This window comes from Musa acuminata, unplaced genomic scaffold (assembly GCF_036884655.1).
Source record: "Musa acuminata AAA Group cultivar baxijiao unplaced genomic scaffold, Cavendish_Baxijiao_AAA HiC_scaffold_1051, whole genome shotgun sequence".
In the NCBI taxonomy this organism is placed as follows: domain Eukaryota; kingdom Viridiplantae; phylum Streptophyta; class Magnoliopsida; order Zingiberales; family Musaceae; genus Musa; species Musa acuminata.
In genome coordinates, this window is record NW_027021265.1 from 41,149 (window position 1) to 61,194 (window position 20,046).

Sequence of the window (20,046 nt, forward strand, 5' to 3'; positions counted from 1 at the left end):
TTCGTATCTTATGCACTTCGCAAGCAAAACTTCTAAATATTACTTTATTATTTTTGGTATTTACGACTATTATCAAGTTTTTGAGTTAGCTATTGTGTTCCACCATCGTTACAAATTTTTTTTCTTAAAGCACAATGAGAAGCAAATGATATGTTATAGTTAATTAAAACTCGACAACATCTTATCAAGTCATAAGCGATCTGACCATAAAAAATCATCTAAAACGTAGCACCACTTAATTCTACCGAGTAGGTATGGTATGTAAAAAGAAATATTTTAAATTATATCTTAACAAGGTGCCGTGGAGAAAGAAGGGAGAGATTAGAAGTCAGATTAATTTGATTTGTATAAATGTATGGCATGTAAAATGAATCATTCTTAATTATATCTTAGCAAGCGATCATGGAGGGAAGAAGGGGGAGATGTATAAATTTATTTGATTTATTTTACATTCAAATCATTTAAATAACAGACTAAGGAAAAGATGTCATTGTTGTGATAATTTATGAAAATAAAGATTTTCTCCAAGTAAAAACTCATAAAGTAATTTTTTTTTCGAATAAATCACCCTTCCTTTTTTTCAGATAAATTAATATTATAATTCAAAAAGAAAATTATTTTTTAGAAACAAAAACCTTATTTAAGGATCTTAATTTGAGAAACATATTTGAAATAATCATCGATTTAAACTCGTATAAATAAATTAGAGACTCGTTACATTTTGTATCGGATTTGTAATGATCTGTTGCTGGCGATATAACGGATCGAGCAGCGCTCCGATATAAAACGCCCTAACACGGAGACTTTCTCCGTCGCTCTCCGCCCTCAATCCCTAAATTTTGCTATCCTCCATCGATTTCGATTTCTCCTCAAGGTTCGCAATCCGTCTCTCTCCGTCTCTGTTGGTTCTCCCGATCCATCTTCCTCCCTCTCGTTTTATCTGGGATTGGAGATCGACAGCGTTGTTGATTTAGGTATGCGAAAGAGAGATCTTTGCCCAATTTTTCCTCGATTTTTATCGTTTTTTCTTTTATTTACTTTAAATGAGCGACATCCGAGTTTTAGATTTTGAAGGATCGGCTCGATCGAAGTCTCCCCCAAGTTTTAGATTGTTTAGGGTTTCTTGCGGGGCCGTCTCGTATGGATTGGTTTTCGTGGACGATATCCGATCTTTTGACTCTGTTTGCATGAAACCCTAATTGAAGATCTTTCGCCAATTTTTCTTCGATTATTATTTCGTGACTGCTGAAGATTTTATGATGCTTGCTTTATAAGCCCTCTTTTAATCGGAACTGAAAGGATGCAGCTTTTGGTTCCCAAGTTGCTTGATCTGAATTGAGTTCTTTAAGAGAGATCGACGATGGAGAAAGGAGACAAGTCGAGTTTGTTTGTTAATGATGGATCTTTCATGGAGAAATTTAAGCAACTCCAGCAAGAGAAGGTCCCAGCTGCTGCAGCTGATCGGTCTAAATCTAGCACTTCGGCTACCCCTTCTGTTGCCCTGAAACCTTCTGTTATTGTTAACAAAAGACCGCTGGAAGTTAAAGTAAAGGATACGAAGAAGGGAAGCACTCTGACCTCCGGTGGCAAGCTTGCCTTCAGCTTGAAGCAGAAGTCGAAGGTTGCAGCAGCGCCAATTAAGTTTGTGACTGATGAGGAGGAGGAAGAGGCTGCTGAAGCCGAAGCTGTTTCTGGAGATGAACCCATTAAGCGCCAGAAGTTGGGTCAAAGAGATATCATTCAGTCTTTGTCACAACAGCAGGATGTTGGTAATTTGTTGTTCTTTGCATGATCTTTTGCAGTGAATTAATGTTTTATGGGAAGTGTGTTACAGCTGCTTTCAATTTTCTATTTAGCTATGCTATGATAGTTATTTTCTTTTTCATGCATTTGGATTCATTGTGAAATTTTTTAGCTTTAATATGTGAAACATGAAAAGTTTAGTTATTGGTGATGGATAAAAGCTATCATCCCTTCCTAGAAGAAGAATCAAAAGCGTCTTTACTTCTATTACTCATTTATGATGGTTCGTCGGATAAAAACCTTGATATGATTGATACATGTAAAACTAGATATATGAGGTTTTTTTTTATACTTGTAGTGGACAGGATTTGTTGGTAGTGCTCATAACTGAATGATCTGCTGATACATTAGTTATATGCATGAAAGTTTAAGGATTGTCTATGCCATATCCATTTACCTCGTGAAACGTAAATCATGAAATCATAACTTGATTTTGGTTTTGGGTTTTGTTATTTGTAGTATTTGATATGAGTCTTCTTTTTTGAATTAAGAAGAAAAACTTCTTATTTGAGTCATCTAGCTTGTTGATGTACATGGTTAGTCTTATTGTGCCAAATAAATTCAGGTGAAATTTTTTTTGAAGTTATTCATAGATGGCAGTATGAATTTAGTTAGAACAAGAAAATTTTGATATGCTTGAAAAAGCACTCATTTGTTTTCTTTTTTGTTTCTCTAAACACGTCCTTTCTCATTTTGAAACCAAGACACCACATTTTTCCTATATGCCATATATTTAAGCTTTCTACACAAAGCTTCAGCCATCAAGATAAGAATATGCTGAACATAAATTGGTATGGTTTTCTAAATTGCTATACAGTGCTATGAACTTTTGCATATTAGCACAAAAAACATTGTGTACGAAAGGATCAGAGGGCATTTCAATTTGAAAGCAAGGATCCTTACCTTGGAAAAAGGACATACAAGGTTATTTTGAGCTTGAAACAGGTGTTCCTGGGCAGTCTCTGAATAAAGAATAGATAAAGTAGGAAGGTATAGAAGGGATAAGTCATTATAGTTCAGTATTGATGTTGCTATTCGTGAAGTATCACTGAATTCCTTGGTGAAAGAAATATGAACTGCCTATCGGCATCCCAGAAGTAAGCGATTAGGGTCAGTTACTGTATAACATCATTCAAATAAAAATGCAAAACTCATATATGTTGGAACAACAAAAGATCATTAAAAAGACTAAAATTTGCTTAGTTGAGGAACTATAGACATTATTTATGTTATTAGACGGAAGGACAAGAAACAGACATTCAAAATGCACCCCAGTTTTCAACTGTTTTAAGGATGTAAAGGTGTGGTGGTGGTGGCCTTCCCTTTCTGTTTTATAGTTTTTGTTTTATCAGCAAACTCTCGGCTTGTAGGGGTAAATCCATGTATTTTGACCTTTCCATATTCCACATTGGTTGGGCCCTTGTACGATAAACCATCCTTTTTACTTGGTTTATTATTATACTTATTTTATCTTGGGGTCGGATTGTGGGAAATAGACTGTTCAAGCTTCCATGATTGATTTATAATGCTATAATCTGGAGAGTGATTGTGATTTGTGAAATTACAGCTAGAATGTTTTGTTATGATGAATGGTGAACAGGATGTGTTGCAATAGAAGAAAGGGTCCATTCTAGTTCTAGTACATTTTCGTCCATGCTTTCGTCCATAGCCTCTACAGTTTGAAGAGTTGGAAACACTTCCCACATGATACAGGGAAATACAGATACTGTGCCACCAACATTATCAGACTTACATTTTAGATTTTGACTCCTATAAATAAAAAGGTTTTGTTGTTTTCACTGAAAATTTGAGCAACTCTTGTGCCTGACTAACATAGGATTCTCCTGGTAATCATTGCTTTCCATTTTAACATATGATATTGGCACCAGGTCTTGCTTACTGAGCTCCATTAACTGTCAGCATGATTTGTGCCAGACATTCTTGAAACTTCTTTGTCTCATGAATGCAGCCTGTGTCTTTTAAGTGTCTATCGACATTGATGGAAGGGATGTTGGTTGAAAGAACTCAAAATGTGGCAGTGCTGCTACAACAGTAATTTGCATTCCCTTGTTCATGCTCTTGGTATTAATCAGTTATTTAAGTGACATGCAGCACCATCTCCTCCAACTGATCCAGCAGTAAAGAAAGTTGCAGATAAGTTGGCAAGTTTTGTTGCAAAGAATGGTAGGCAGTTTGAGAACATCACACGCCAACGGAATCCTGGAGATACACCTTTCAAGTATGAATTCCTGAAATCTCTCAGTTTTCCAATGTTCTCCTCCAAGTGTAGTTTGCATTAACAAGATCTATAATTAGTTTGATGCTTCTGTTAACATGTTACTGCATTATTTTATGCTGGGTAGTCCTTTCTTCCATTATTAAGGAGTACCACGAATATTAAACTGTCCATTTGAATACTTAGAGAAGACATTGTGTGGAATACAGCTATCTTCTTTTCCAGATACTATGTGAAATGAACACTGACCGTCGGTTCATTATTAGGTTTTTTTCCCCACTAGATATGCAATTGGAACAATATGATGTTTGTTATTTATTTTTAAGTGTGTACTTCTCTATGAGGATAGTGTGCAAAGAGCTTAACATGGATTTTTGCAGGTTTTTGTTTGATTCAAGTTGTTCAGATTATAAATACTATGAGTATCAGCTCTTTGAAGAGGAAAAGGCTCTTGCACAATTGAAAGATTCTAAGGCATCAGATTCTGGTCGGTACCATCTGTGTGCTAATTTCTCCTTATTTTCCATATTTTCAATGGTAAATATAAGCTTTTATGTTAACATAATTCTCGACTTCTTATGGAAGCCAATGGAAGCACCTCAACTTCTAGAGTAGCAAGTGGATCTGAAAGGAGCAACATCCAACAACGTCCTAATTACCAAACCCCTGCTTCAGCTTTGTATGGATCTTATGAAGAATCTGGCTCGTCTGGAAGATCTTCCAGTTATGGTATCCTCATCTAGCTTGTATTGTCCTGTTAAGTAGGTTTTGATGCCGAGTATAAATGGTGTCCATCAGTTGGGTTTATATATGTCTATTCTTAAACCTCTTCAACCTGCCGGAAGGTCAAGGATCCCAGGACGAACCTGACCATAAGATATGATTTAGGGTGGGTTATCTTTGTTTGGATGGTCAAAAGTGACTCGTATAATTTTAGAAAAAAGGTATATAAAAAAGGTATATTTTCCATGATGTGTTGGTTGAGCATCATGTTCGACTAGAACCCTATCCATTCAGTCAACAGATTAAAGATTGGTTGGTCCAGACTTGAACTTGGATTGAATGGTTTGGTTGCATGGGATTACCATGGGTTGAGTTGAACTAATGTAGCCATGCTAGGGGTTACTTCTTCTACTGCTTGATTTGACTTTTTAGATTTTATCATATGGATTTTATGAGATCATGCAGCCGATGAACATAAACATTCTTTACTTTGTTGGTTTGACACTCTAAAAAAGCTTATAAATATTCACTTCCTTGTGAAGTGTGATGCCTTGCAACAATCATAGGACCATATTTTAGTGAAACCTTTATTGTGAATCAATTTATTGGTGGAGCACTTATTATTTTGACATAGCTTACAGATTTTTCAGGAAAACTTGCACGTTTATATTTGTAGAAAATCATGAAAAACCTGCATGTACGTGATGCTGAACACGACATTCTATTGTCTTTAGACAGTGTCATTACAATCAATGGCCTCCATAGGAATGTGACTTATAATGCAAAGGCTCTTGTTTCTCCTTTCTCTCTGCTAACCACAAGATTTTTCCAAGGAAAATGTTTGGTTTCTGTTGATTGTTTAAACTGCCCCTTCTCTTATCTACATATATGATCATTTGCCAAGGGTGGATCATATTCATTATTTATTCTTCATGATTGCACTTGTCTCCGGTGTTCTTCCTTGTAAGCTTGTAGATGTCTTGGTATCAGGTGAGTCCAGTGGGTCTTCACCTGCAGATCCCATTGCAATGATGGAGTTTTACATGAAGAAGGCTGCTCAGGAGGAGAGAATAAGGCAACCGAAGCAATCAAAAGATGAAATGCCACCACCTGCTTCTCTTCAAGGTTTGTTATCCTGAATTCTGTTATTATTCGATGTATGATAGCGCCTTCCAGTGGATGTAGAGGCAAATTCTTGAATCAGCTTAAAGTATACTCTTTTTGCTAAGAGTAGTTCCTGTTTCCCTTGTTTATGTTCTAATATTCTGTGGAATATTGAATATGAACAATTTCATGCGTGTAGCTTTTCTGTGGTGGTAAAAATAAAAACGATGTTACCTTGAGTTCCAAGGTAGTTCTAACGTTTTTCCCTTTTGTGGTATTGTAGCTCCCCCTAAAAAAGGTCATCACATGGGTGATTTCATTCCACCAGAAGAGTTGGAGAAGTTTCTGTTTTCTTGTAATGATGCATCTGCACAGAAAGGTGCTAGAGAGGCTGCAGAAAAAGCAAGAATCCAGGCTGACAACATTGGGCATAGGCTTCTATCTAAAATGGGTTGGAAAGAAGGTATGGTTGAACCTGTAGTTGATACTATTTTTCCACTTATGGTGAGACATTTTAACTCACTTCTGCCATTTGTCCAACTATTCTTGGAGTTATCTCTAGTGCCATTATCACTTCAACCAATGGATTCTACTTTAGCTATCTCTTCTCTTGACGAACCTTGATCTTAGATTTGTGTTGAGGAAATTATAGCCCATGAACAAATTGTAATGATCTGCTATAGTTCATGGTTTATTTTGTTTTTCACATGGTAGGCTTTCATTGAGAACCAACATAATTCACTTTTTTTTTGTGGTATGATGGAAATCATCAGAGCTCCTGCCATCAGTAGACACTTATTGTAGCAACAGTTTAACATGTAAATATACACGGGAGCAGGATAGAGCTTTTACTTTTATGTTCTTTTTATTCATTTGTTTTTCCTTTTGGAAAACCTGGTCTGCTTGCAGGTGAGGGACTAGGCAGTGACAAGCGCGGACGTGCAGATCCAGTGATGGCAGGTGAAGTGAAGAAGGACAATTTAGGTGTTGGTGCACAAAAACCTGGCGAAGTTACCGCTGATGATGATATATATGAGCAGTATAAGAAACGGATGATGCTTGGTTATCGTCATCGTCCAAACCCACTGGTAAAGCTCCTTCATTTACAATTTTATCTCAGGATTATTTTTAGTTGTCTGGAATCTGGTTGTAGATGACCACACATGATCAAATGCAACGACCATCAACTTGATACTAATGTATGAGCTTTTTTGACTTGATACCACAGAACAATCCACGGAAATCATATTACTAAATGGAGGACCAAGCAGCCACTGAAGCTGGAAATGGAAGGCCTGCTTTTTATCCACCCAAAGTTTGCTTTTCCTGTTGATGGATATCTTGAGCTTCCTTCAGAGACCGGTAGAGAATATATGCTGCAAGCAGGCTTGTCAGACTGCATCGTGCATTAATAACTGCTGCAAAGAGCAATGAAAAGTTTGGGGAATCAACTCAACATTCTTTGAGTGCATGAGTGCTCAGGTAGTATTGAAACTGGTGCATGTAGTGTCAAGTAGGATCTGCTGCATTCAAAGAAGCTTGACTGAGAAGACTTTTTCTTTGCTCGAGTCATTCATGTGTTTCAACTTTCCTTCTCCACTGACGCTTGCATTTAACTCGATCTACCAAAATTATGTTTGGTGTTTGTGTGGTGATTATTGTGTGGATCAGTCGATGAAACTATCAGCTGATGTATCGGTCAGATGTAGGAGTTCCAGATTACTCTCCCATCTTGTAATCGATTTTGCTGGAACTCGGGAATTATTTGGCAGTTGAGTGTTTCCAGGACTCGAATCCATCTGATGAGACACCTCGATGATTAGAATATTGTGTGAGCAGTCTTGAGACATGGATACGGAGTCGCTACTAAAAGAAACCATAGGCAACCCTGCTAATGATGATGGAAGCGGACCCACACCTAGTCAAGACTCAAGAGGCAAAAAGTAGAGGCGGGTGCAGCTCCTCCTGTATCCAAATAAAAGCTTCATACACAGCGGAAATCTTCTCACTGTTGGGTTCTTATGTCAATCAGTGCCTCCTCCCGTCCCTTCCCTCTCCTCGCCACCTCCATATAACGTGGCTATGCCATATCCCCCTCCCTCAATAAGGCAATCGATCGTCGGTCTCCCCCTTCCTCACAAAGATGAGGAGCTCCTTGTTCACATCGCCCTCTAACACACCCTCGAAGATTGAGGAGCCATGGGTCCCACTCCTTATAGTGGGAACAAGGGGGATGCATCGACGACACAACCATGGTAGTGAGAGGCAATGAGGCAATGATGATCAACAATGAAAAATAAACATCCTTAAATAAAAATCAATTTAAAAAGATCATTCGATAAAAATTCAATATTGAGAGTTAAAAAAAAAACACATAACAAATTGATGAAACACATCACAATGTTTTCCAATTTGGATGATCAAAGAATACCGAATCATGTCAAATCACAGAAACTAGCATTATATTGGATTTGGATCTTTGAAACACAAACAAAAGGCCATCACGTTGAAGGAATGCAGGATCCAAGGAAGGGTTACATTAAAAGCCAATGCAAATCTCTGAAAACTATAGATTCACTTAGTGGTAAATTTCCAACCGAAACATTTATAGCTGAGAAGAATTCTCCAGTTGAATAGAAAAGCATGAAACAAAATTCAGGATCCTCGTGACAGTCTAAGCTCCGGGCAAACCAGCAAAAACCAAAATAAAATTGTAACTAAGCTGAAATAAATTCTTCATTCTAGAATACGAGCTCATGGGGTTTCATCCCTGACCTAAGCGAAAACCTTGCACCTAAGTAGGTCTTCAAGTCTTCGACTGCTTCGATGGCTTTTATCAATGGGGTGTCCACAGACTTTTGGTCATCCTTCTTCTCCTGAGGGAGTCCCTTTGTTTCCTATATTTTTCAAGGGAATAAGAGGGGCAAGAATAAGGCAATGAACTTATAGAACACTTGTAATTGATCAACATACTCATATGGACAAAGACAAACCTCTTTCTCACTCTCGAAAAATTCACCTTCGCTCTTCTTTGCCATCTTCTTTTTCTCCTTGGTGAAGTACTTATCATCAAACTTGTCAGTATTGACTTGTGATATATCAACTTTAGTGGACGTTCCGATGACATAAGCTTGATTTACTCGCCTTAGAGGCACTCCATTTATCTTGAAGGGCCCTATACAGATCCCCGACTAAATGAGATGCAAAACCAGGAACAACAGATCCATAATGCCACACTAACTCAAAGGTAGTTCTGGTCAGAAAAGCAATTAAACAGCAATAGCTATAACAAAAAATCTTATTATACAAGGCAATGAGTCAAATACTATTGCAACAAGCTCACTGTACACTAATTAATGCTTTTGCACTGGGCTGCAAAGCCTCGAAAGCTGCATTCTAATGCATTACACGAAATTGAACCAAAAACAAGCAAAAAATAATTTCGATTCATAGTCAAAATCATTTTTGCACCAGCTCTCCTATGATGTCAATGTCTCACTCTTTTGCTTTCTTTAAACAAGTATCCAACTGATGCATCAATTTTTTTTTCTGATATCAATACAGACAGACAGAAAGAGAGAAAAAGTGTGTGTGTGTGTTTTTGTGATCTTTGATATGACAACAAGAAAGCAGCTATTTAGTGCAAGGCACCCAACTTGATATTAAGGAACTGTGATTCATAAGAAATTGGATCAAGTAAATGTTAAGACAAACTTGATATCTCGTTGGTGCTCTGAACTAGGGGAACAAAACAAAACAAACCAGTATTGACTTTTAAACAACACATGAAATTGGAAGGACAAAATTGGATACTAAATTCTATAACCATGTCTTCTCTAATTTTGAGAAGGATGGAAGATAAAAATATAGGTTATCTTGAAGCTGGATTGTGATCCATAAATGTAAACATGGTAGGGCTTGGGCATAGCAGAAATTTGATATGCCCAGAGGCTGCAATCGGTTAAAAGACTAAAACAAACTGGCAGACTATCATCATCATATTTTCTCCTGTTCACCCTTTCTTTCTCTCTTCTCTACACCTCAATTGCCCTCTCTCATTGTCATTGCTGGTGCTGCACAGCCCCAACTCTCAATACAGCTGTAGCACCTCTGATTGAAGCTATACTGGTGGACAACATCACTAAGCTGGCATATGCAACAGCCCGACATCAACATTCAACCAGCCACTCCTATTACTATCGCTCAACCATACTCCTCTTCATCTTCTCCACCCTTACCTTTTTCTCCAAAAAGAAAAAAGGGTTTTTGTTGTCATCAGCAGACTCTAGCCAAGACAGCAAGGGAGGAGATAGTGCATTTGGGGAAAGACATACGAAATCAGTTCACCTTCGTATCATAATTAACTACAAAAATGTCATTTGTACCCATTTCGTTGAATAGCTGAAATCCAACCAAATGCGGCCAATTATTGAAGAATCAAGGCTGGAAGTACATAGCTTTTTCTTTTTAGTGCAGCGAGAGAATAAATAGGTACCTTAAAAATTGCCAATACTAACACTATTTAGAATGATCCTGGAGACCTGTTCCTTCCATAAATACTGTTGTTCCAGCTAATAACTCTTTATGAGATAGCGATCACAAGTAAAATGCTTCAGGAAAAACGTTTCTTTGTCACATTATCCCCAAATCTATAATAGCATGCACTCATCAAAAAACCAAAAGCCGACTCAAAAAGGTCAAAAATTCATATGAACGAATGAACCATTCAACCGTCATTGGTTTAATGAGTTGATTTGCCAAGCAAAACTTGCAGTATAGAGGTTCAAAATGATGCTAAGAATAACTTATGGTAAAAAAGAAGATAGCGAATAAAGGAGCAAAACAATAATATGAACACATTCCGATCTAATGCGAACGGATCCGGAGGCACTCACCAGTAACGAGCAGAAGCCCGGAAGGAAGCTGCTTGAGGAAGACAACCCTCTTCCCCATGAACCTCCCCGCGAGAAGGATCAGAACAGTCCCGGGAGTGATGCTCGCCCTAAATCACACAAAAGGAACGCATCACAAACACCGAACTGAGCACCACATGAAAACAGCAATAGACGCAGGACAACCCCACCACGTACCTGAGTTTGGTGGGCTTGGCCTTGCGGTGATTGGGGATGGGAGTCTTGACGTCGTCGGCGGGGTAAAACTTGGGGGGCTTCACGGCTGCCGGCGTTGTCGGCGCCGGCTTCAGGTCGTGGTGGGGGAAGGAACCGCCATGCTTGGCCTTGATGGCCCAGATCCCGCGCTTGTGGTACATCTTCGACCTCGAGAACTTGCCGATGCCTCGGATCAGGCTAGGGTTCCGGCTCGCCATCCTCGCTTTCTTCGGCGGCGCCATTGCGAAAGCAAGAGAGATCCAAACCCTAATACCAGCCGGCGGAGTAGCGGAGGGAATATATATCCGAGTGAGGCGGTAAAAGGAAACCCTAGCGAAGGGAAGGCTCATCAGATCATGATCATCTTCCGTGTGATGGACAGTCAAGATGAGGACAATCCGCTCGATACGTGTCCGGAACTCAAGAATAGATTTAGCTGTTCAAAATTGCTCTGTAAAATGCGTTTGGGTCCGACGTTCGTCTCTTCCCCTTCCTCGGACCCTCCCTTCGATCCGGCTTCACTCACACATCTCCCGAACACTCATCGATTTCATCAGCCGTAATGACCGGAGCAAAATGGAAGCAGAAGCGGTTCTTGGCGTGGACTTGTTGTCGCTCGGTCACCCGGTAGAATCTATACGTGGAGTATGAGCGTCGTGAAAGGAGCGTTGAATAGTGTTGACGTTTTATATCGTCTTGAATTGGCGATTTTTTGTGCGAATTCGAGCTTTTTAGTGTCCATTGTTTTCGTTCTTGACGTGTGTTGCTCGGTAGAGTTAATGTTGTAATATAGCTTTACTCGTTGCTTTGTTGTGACTCAGGAAAACAAGATAGCATCTGGTAATCTATGGATGCTGGTTTCGACCACTACCAAGATCACATCTATGGACATCATCTCGAAGCAAAGTCCAGTAGGCTGCTCCAAGAGCGATTGCATGGTCAAGCATGTGAAGGCGTGTCGTCTGCAGGAACAGTGGGCGAAGAATCGCGTCTTCGGCCTCCTTCCCTCACGCTATTCTCTGCAAACTTGACGCTTGCCGAGTGGTACCCTCTTTCCTTCTCGTCCTCACTCCATTCTGCTGCGTAGTAATCTTCTGCGGTGGCCTTCGGCCTTGGACCGCAGAACAATCCGCCCCACTGCGGGAAGTAGATGAGTGTGATGGGGAGCGTGCAGCAGAGGATCATGACGCCCATGAGAGTGATCCCTGTTTCCTTGGAGTACTTGCTTCCCTTGAAGAATATGAGCTGCGTGATGACGGCGCCCACGTTGCCTCCCCCGCCGGTCATCCCTGATATCATTCCCAGAGACCTGCAGAACACCAGATGTTTGATGAAAGAAGAACTTGAAGGGAAGATGGCTTTTTGTGTTGTCCTGCTTGCAGATTGTATGGAGTCGTCAGTTTCTGTGACGTTCATGGATCAACCATGGAGAAGTATGTACCTTCTGGAGACGAAAGGGACGACTCCGAAGGTAAGTCCACACGCAGCCTGCACGAAGAAGGAGAACAAGACCATGACGATGATGGACGCGCTGAGGTTGTTCATTCGCCCCAGAACGATGCACAAGACTCCTCCCACGATCTGCACCACCCACAAGCTCCACAGTCTCCCTCGCATCCCGTATCTCCTCGACATCCAATCTGAGAGCAAGCCTCCGCCCGGCCGCGAGATGATGTTTGCCAGCCCAAAGCTCGCGGCGATTATCCCTGCGGTGCGGAGGTTGACGTTGAACTTGTCGTAGAAGTACTCCGCGATGATGTTGTCGATGGTCAACTCCACCCCGAAGCAGTAGCCGTAGGTCAACGCCAAGATCCACCCCCTGTAGTTGGTGACGGCATGGTAGAACACCTTGCGGAAGCTGTCCTTGTGCTTGTCCCCAGCCTTCTCCAGCTTCCGGTAGTTGCCGTTGGGCAAATCTTGGCCCAAGGATATGACTGCGATCGCCGAGAGCGTCTGCATGAAGCCCGGAATGAAGAAGGCGATGCGCCAAGCGGTGAAATTTGTGCTGCCGATGTGGTGGATGAGGTCGTAGACGAGGGGCATGATGAGCTGGGTGGCGCCTCCGCCGAGGTTCCCCCAGCCGCCGGCGATCCCGTTGGCGACGCCCACCACGGGAGGAGAGAACATGGAGCTCATCCAGAACTGGGTGGAGACGAAGGAGGCGATGGAGAAGCCGGTGAAGAACCGGACGAGGAGGTACGAGGAGGCGGAGTTGATGACGGAGGTGAAATAGACGGCGGGGGCGGTGAGGAGGGTGAGGGAGGCGGAGGCGAGGCGGGGGCCGACGAGGTCACACGCGGTGCCCATGGCGAGTCGGGCAAAGACCGCTCCGGACACGGAGGCTATGCCGGCGTTGCCGATGTCGGTGGTGGTGAGGTTGAGGTTGTCCCGTATTAACGGGAGGAGGGGCGGAGCTGCAAAGGTGGAGACGAAGCAACAGAAGAAGGAGAACCATGAGAGGTGGAAGGCCCGCATGTGAGGTTTCGCGAAGGAGAAGAGCCAGAACTGCGTGGCCTTCTGCTCCGAGTCCACCGGCAGCTTGAAGTGGCCGCCCTCCGCGGCTGAGGACTCAACATGGAGCGAAGGCTTGCCCGAATCCTCCATTTCTTCTCTCCTCTATTCAAATCTTACCTGGTTTCCCGAAATCAATCAGGAACCAGCAAGAGTAGCCTTCGCAGCCTCCTTACTCCACAAGAGTAGAAGCTGCACCAGTAGCAGGCCTTAAAGTTGCCGAGATGACCACAAAGGCTCACGAAACAAACAAGTCTTTGCGCATGACAGGAACAACAACGAAGCAAGTGGAGAACTGAACGAGGGGAGCTGTGCGGTGGGTGTTGACTTTTTGTTCCGGGATCTCCTTCCGCTGTTCTGAAAGGCTAAAGAGAAGCAGTGGATGTCATTCAATTTCAGTTTGTGTGAGAGAGACAGGTGGGGATTTGCTTGTTGTCTGGGTCTGGAAACCTCAGTAAGTTCCAAGGTGAGTGGGGAAACGTAGATCGAATCCTTTTCCTTCTTTAAAGAAGATGCTTCACTAATAAATTGGTGGATGGGATCTGGAATTTAGTGAAGATTCGTTTTGCCTTCGACATGTTCAAGGCATACATTCAATACATTTCTCTTGAAAGATCCAAGAGAACTCTGGAATCCAATAGAATCCAAAGGAAGCAAATCTTCGTCACGAAGTCATTTTGCAGGCCAAATTTAAATATATCTCACCAGTACTTGGGGACGACGTAATACATGAAGTGACTATTGCTACAGTATAGGATTGCTCATCTTTTATTGAGGTTTCAATGCAGTAAATGAAGTTGAACCTCTCGTGATTCACATACTTCTTTGATTGATCGAAGGGATGAACAAGTCAAACATGTAGTGCAGAGTCGACGGCGAGGAGTCAAAGCCCAATCTTGGGTCTCAGTTGTCAATAATTTCGGTGGATGAGAACAACCGCCATGACCGGCAACCTGCTTGCTAGAATGTTTCCCATGTCCTTCACGTCTGTTTCCAAGAGGCAGTGGGTTGGCCTTCAAACCCATGCGTTGGGCGACTCTTCTGCTTCGTCAAAGTGAAGCGGGGACTCGTTCTGATGACGCTTCGGTGACCCCAAGAAACCTGGTTGGTCCGCTGGATTCGTCTCCTGTTGCAGACTTCGATTTCAAGGGATACAAGTCAATGGCAATTAAGTGTGGAGCTTAACCAGCTCGTAAATGGTGATTGCAGTGCATGCTACATCGAAAACCTGGAACTAGGGCAGGTACAGTGAAGGAGATTAGATTTAGTGTCGCCAAACATTCTATTCTACCTGGGTGTTTACTACTAGTAATGCTTTGTTTATGCAGTTAAACTTTTAGATGACACTGAATATATTACATGATTATAGATAATTTTTATAAATATAAAAACTGTAATTATGTTATTTTTATATAGAAAATTTTAATATCAAAATTAAAATTAATAATAATAAATTAAGATCAAAATTGTGTATCATTTTATGTTGGTCTACAAAATTTTAAATGTGCTCTATAACCGAATGAAGAGGCATAGGATGAAATAGATTCTTTTTCTTTTCTCTTTTTATTCTTCATGACTAATATAAGTGATGAAATATAGACTAAAGAAAATTAAGAATAGATCTTGTATCATGTATAGTTCATTAGAAGATCTTATTTATTTATAAATAAGAATTTTTATTTTATTGGTTGATAATTATAATCAGAATCTAATTAGATCTATAATCTATCTTACCTAATTAAATAGGATTTCATAATTTAACATTCTCTCACTTAACTTATTAATTTGTAAGAACTAAAATATAAAAATAAATAAAAAAATAATTTAAAAATAATTTTATATAATTAAATTTTAAAATATTTGAAAAGTATTTTTTTTACATAGCCATGAATCTTAAAACTAAGCCTCATTAAATTTGAGTATTATTATGAGTTATATAGTTGTATGTCATCAATGTCATACTCTCTTGATGTATAATCTTTCCTAATGTAGTCTAGTAACTCTTGTAATTTGTATTATCAAGATAATTCTATTATCATATTCAACTATAATATGCATATACATAAATATAAATATGATAATAGAAATAAATAATCTTAATTAAGTAAGTAAAAAATATTAATAATAATATTCACCTAAAAATGTATCATCAATTTTTTTATTAGTTGCTCGTAAACTCATTATAAGAATATGTTACACTTTATGTTATAAAAGTTTAGTAAATTGATCAACAATCTTCAAAATAGTGCTCAGGTTCTCAATTAACACATGTTGTTTCTAGATTCATTCTTTGACTACTAAGTATTTATCTTAATATTCTTATAATCACTAGAGTACTTATCATTCTTGGAGAAAGAAACCATTACGATATTATTACAAAATATCTTCAGCACTCTAGTGATTGACTTAACCACACCAAGTCTTTAAATAAAATCTCATAACTACAAACCTTGATTTGTGGCATCAAAGCATGCGAAGAATTCAACTTCCATTATTGATAATAGGATAAGTGATTGCTTTACACTTTTTCAAGAAATTATCCCTTAACTTTTCTAATATCACTATTGTCAAGTAAAATATCATTCGTACATGAGATCAATATAATAAACTTACTCACCCTTACTTTTAGATATACACACAAATCAATAGGATTTTTCTTGAATCAGAATAAAGTAATGGTTTCATGAAATTTCATATATCATTACTGAAGTTTGTTTAAGGTCATAAATGAATTTTCTAAATTTGCAAGCTCAACTTTTCTTTTCCTTCTCTATAAATCTTTTATTTTGTTAATCTAGGTTTTCTTATCTAGATTCTTATTGAGAAATATTATCATTCATTTGATGTAACTTAAGATTATAAAAAGGTAATGATGTTATTGAATTTCAGAAAGATGGAAACTCAAGATTACACAAAATTTCAGAACCAATTGTTATTGAATTATAAAATATTCTGAGTTTATCATTACCAAAAGAAAGATGATATCGTAACTCATAAATTCTAGATATAAAAATTATATTTTTTTTAAAATAATAAGAATATATCATATATTTGTAAGATCTATCAAATGCAAATGATTTGTCTCTAGGTGTAAGCAATAAGTTCTCACTGTTATTACTTTCACTTTGAGTTAATTCCTCGTAACTATGAATTTTTCACATTCTTTTGGTTTCTAGGTTATCAGAAATCCCTATATATTATTGGTAATATGAGTTAAAGTAATAGAATCAATAAACAAAATATTAGAAGAAACATCTATAATGTTTAATTTGAAAGATACAAGGGCGTAATTTATACCTTTTTTAAAACCAAGTATTACGTTTAATGTAATTATTTTTTATATATATTTTTTTAATCATAAAAGAAGCATTTTACTATGAATTTTTTTTCATTAGTCCACTCAGTATTTTCAAACTCACCAAATTAATTTAGTGAATGATACTTCAATTTTCTTTTTTATTACTAGCTCCTTGAGTAGTTGTCAAAGTATTATGAGATCTTTCCTATCTTAATCTTAATTCATCATGAATACTCATATTAGTTAGCTCGTTCAAATCTTATTTATCTTTATTTGTATTATAGTGAATCTTAAATGGGCTAAATTGAGAAAAAAAAGAATTAAAAATGAATTGCACGTGGAAAGATTCATCCAAATTTATGTCATATGTTTTAAGTTTCATAACCTTATCAATGGTGTGATCATGTATCTCTCAAGCACCATCATAATAAACTATAATTAGTTTCTTCATTAATATGCTATTGACTTATCAATAGATTTAAATTTATCTTGAATAACTCTCAAATATTCTTATGTATTAGTTGTAAGCGACAATGAAGTTTTGATATTATTTACAATTGTCATTTTTATAAACATTAGATAGAGCTTTTAGATCTTTATCAAAGTATTCATTTCATTAATTTATTTCACAATGTTTTCATTAATTTGTGAGCCTTTCAAAAAGCAATATTAGGTCAAGAATTAATATGTCTAGTGTGAATTACAAATGCTTTAATCGAATAATTTAAACCAGAGAATATAAGAACACTAGAAGTATAAGAGGCTATCGAAGGAAGTATAATTGTAAAATACAAAACAACATTAATACTGTGAGTTTCAAAAATATGATGAATAATTAATATCATTCATGTTTTACCTATTAATATATCTAGTGTTCACTAAAATTATTTATGGAGGACTAATATCTTTCTCATGGAATAGTATTACTATTTTTAAATATATAACCTAACTTATAAGAATATATAAAATAGTATTATCCTACCTCAGCACATAATTATTCAATATAGATTTTTCTTTAAGATTACCTAAATCTCATAATTATATATGTTATTATGAATATTATTTATTATTATTATTTAAAATTAATTCTTTAAAATAATTTTATATATTGGTCTAGGCTACTTAAGTGGTCATAAGACCAATATAATAATATAAAATATAATTTAAAATATTCTATAAATAATAAAATATTTATTATAATTTAAATATCGAAACTTAAGGATATAAATTATTAATAAAATTTACTAATTATTCTTTAATTTAATATAGATAAAAATAGTTCAATAAGAAAATAATAATTATAATAATTATAATAATTATTAAATATTAATCAACATAAAAAAACTTATATGATGATTATAATTATGATAAAATATAAATAATACCTTTATATAAAAAATAAATATTATTTTATAATTTTCAATATATGTTTGATAATAATTACATAAATATCCCATAATAATAATTAAAATTTGATTATCATAAATAAATAAAAATTATGAATATATCATATGAAAAAAATTATAAAAGGAATCCATAATTTATTTTTTATTTTGTATAAAATCTTAAATTGGCCCAATCAACTCTATTTAATTAGGCAAGCTCAAAATCGAGTCACCCAAATTGAGTTTGATTGATTTGGGCCAAACACCAACCCAATTAGATTAGTCAAGATTAATTTAAAATTATCAATATTTTGTTGATCTAAAATCAAAATAAAATAATGATAGATTAGGATCAAGATTACATACCTTTCAATGCCATTGAAAAAACTTTATCAGATTCAATAATGCGCTCTATAATCTAATCAACAAGTAGCAATAGTATAAATCTATAGAATGAATTAGACTCTCCTTCTACTCTCTCTTTCTATTATTCACATGGCTACTATGAGTGATATAATAAGGACTAAGTGAGATTGAGAATAAATCTCACATCATGTATAATCCCTAGGAGATCCTATTTATTTATAGGTGAGAGTAAAAGAGCATGGATAAATAATTTAAAGAGTACCTCCCATCAAGGTCATCTCTCAAGAAATTATACCATAAGTAAACTTTATTTTTTTTACTGATAATCATAATCGAAAGTTAATTAAATCTATAATATATTTTACCTAATTAAATAGAACCATATAAACTAACAAATCTTATGAAAATTTTCAACTGTTGCCTCTTGATTGAATTTTGTGGAAGGTTAAGCTAAATTACGATATATTGAAGATTCTAGTGAGATTCGAAGCTAATTTTAATCTTTATTAGAGCCTATAGCAAGTTCTGTGTCTGAGAGAGATGATTAAATTTCAATCTTTTTTTATGTTGTAATTTGTATAACCACACCCAATATTCACCTCCAACTCATGGAACTCTCACTTTTTTCTTACCTGTTAGGGTCTCATTAAAAGTTTATAATGTATACGGAACATCTCAAGTTGGCTTCAATCCAAGTCTGATTTTAAAAATATTTATATAAATTATCATAAAAAAACATTGTCAATCTATCATAAGCCCTTCTAATTAACAATAGAAAATTAAATCTGGTAGTATTCTTATGATTAAAAATTTGCTAAAAAGTATAAATGTCACCAATTAGGAAAATATGAAAAATAACAAATATTATCGAACAAATGAATGATATATTGAACTCTTTTTTTTTTATTATTGGTACCATATGAGATATTTTAATTTCAAGAAGGCTACTATTTTTATCTCAAAGAAAACTATTGTTTAATTAAAACTGACCTTTATTTTAATATATAGATAATATAATCTAATATACTCATTCAGTCAAGATAAAATTTGGCTCTGCATCTCTCCCCCATAATATACTACAAATTTGGGATTTGAGCTGAGCTCGATCGGAGCATGTTTGATGAAACGGTTATAACGTCGCTCACTTTTAATGCTCTACTATCAATTTCCATGGATCATAATTCCACAATTTTGGCTTCCTCCAAGGAGTTCGAGCTTGAAAATTTACTGGTGATTAGTGATATGCTAACTACCAGGATCTTCGTTCAATAAGAATAAGCTCATTAACTCTCTCGGAGTATTACCTGATAGAGAATATGATAACATCAACCTTTACCTATCAATTGGTTACCGCCAATACATTGTCGTGGGTGGAGAGAAGCTAACGTCACCCTTCCCTAGTGATGAACGACAGGGCAGCAACATACCACCCCCAAAAGACCGTAACTTAGGGGGAGGCAGTATGGACTGATCGCTGGGAGTAGTAATCCCCTGGTGATAAAGCCTATCTGC

General features: G+C 37.0%; 3 protein-coding genes across 7 annotated transcripts; 1 reads left to right on the forward strand and 2 right to left on the reverse strand.

Annotated features, from left to right (window-relative positions):
• The first annotated feature begins 796 nt into the window (after positions 1–796).
• Positions 797–7,511, forward strand: LOC135665980 (SURP and G-patch domain-containing protein 1-like protein). Of its 5 annotated transcripts, none has more exons than XM_065177446.1 (9): positions 797–974; positions 1,307–1,769; positions 3,916–4,042; positions 4,420–4,526; positions 4,625–4,762; positions 5,753–5,887; positions 6,150–6,329; positions 6,776–6,954; positions 7,095–7,511. In XM_065177446.1, exons 2-9 carry the CDS (start codon positions 1,361–1,363, stop codon positions 7,119–7,121), a joined length of 1,302 nt encoding a protein of 433 aa, XP_065033518.1. In that variant the 5' UTR covers positions 797–974; positions 1,307–1,360; the 3' UTR covers positions 7,122–7,511. The 5 variants fall into 5 exon arrangements, with proteins under 5 accessions (XP_065033518.1, XP_065033516.1, XP_065033514.1 ...); XM_065177444.1 differs by having other exon boundaries at positions 798–974; positions 1,300–1,769; positions 4,625–4,768; XM_065177442.1 differs by having other exon boundaries at positions 798–974; positions 4,625–4,768.
• Positions 7,512–8,405: 894 nt separating this feature from the next.
• Positions 8,406–11,308, reverse strand: LOC135665981 (large ribosomal subunit protein eL6x-like). The gene is made up of 4 exons (XM_065177447.1): positions 10,957–11,308; positions 10,762–10,868; positions 8,860–9,041; positions 8,406–8,763 (listed from the first exon to the last, which is right to left on the reverse strand). The coding sequence occupies exons 1-4, from the start codon at positions 11,214–11,216 to the stop codon at positions 8,608–8,610; spliced, it is 705 nt and encodes a 234-aa protein (XP_065033519.1). The 5' UTR covers positions 11,217–11,308; the 3' UTR covers positions 8,406–8,607.
• A 442-nt stretch (positions 11,309–11,750) lies between these two features.
• LOC135665979 (high-affinity nitrate transporter 2.3-like) lies at positions 11,751–13,905 on the reverse strand. The gene is made up of 2 exons (XM_065177441.1): positions 12,416–13,905; positions 11,751–12,283 (listed from the first exon to the last, which is right to left on the reverse strand). Exons 1-2 carry the CDS (start codon positions 13,576–13,578, stop codon positions 11,914–11,916), a joined length of 1,533 nt encoding a protein of 510 aa, XP_065033513.1. The 5' UTR covers positions 13,579–13,905; the 3' UTR covers positions 11,751–11,913.
• Between the last annotated feature and the right edge of the window lie 6,141 nt (positions 13,906–20,046).

Bases quoted from the DNA above. Each gene is read 5' to 3' on its own strand.
- LOC135665980 (XM_065177443.1), top strand. From the start codon at position 1,361: ATGGAGAAAGGAGACAAGTCGAGTTTGTTTGTTAATGATGGATCTTTC. The intron at 4,043-4,419 runs GTATGAATTCCT...GGATTTTTGCAG, and splicing joins CCTGGAGATACACCTTTCAA to GTTTTTGTTTGATTCAAGTT. The intron at 4,769-5,752 runs GTATCCTCATCT...TCTTGGTATCAG, and splicing joins TGGAAGATCTTCCAGTTATG to GTGAGTCCAGTGGGTCTTCA.
- LOC135665981 (XM_065177447.1), bottom strand. From the start codon at position 11,216: ATGGCGCCGCCGAAGAAAGCGAGGATGGCGAGCCGGAACCCTAGCCTG. The intron at 10,869-10,956 runs GTACGTGGTGGG...TGTGTGATTTAG, and splicing joins GCCAAGCCCACCAAACTCAG to GGCGAGCATCACTCCCGGGA. The intron at 9,042-10,761 runs GTGAGTGCCTCC...GGATCTGTATAG, and splicing joins CGGGCTTCTGCTCGTTACTG to GGCCCTTCAAGATAAATGGA.
- LOC135665979 (XM_065177441.1), bottom strand. From the start codon at position 13,578: ATGGAGGATTCGGGCAAGCCTTCGCTCCATGTTGAGTCCTCAGCCGCG. The intron at 12,284-12,415 runs GTACATACTTCT...GGTGTTCTGCAG, and splicing joins GTCCCTTTCGTCTCCAGAAG to GTCTCTGGGAATGATATCAG.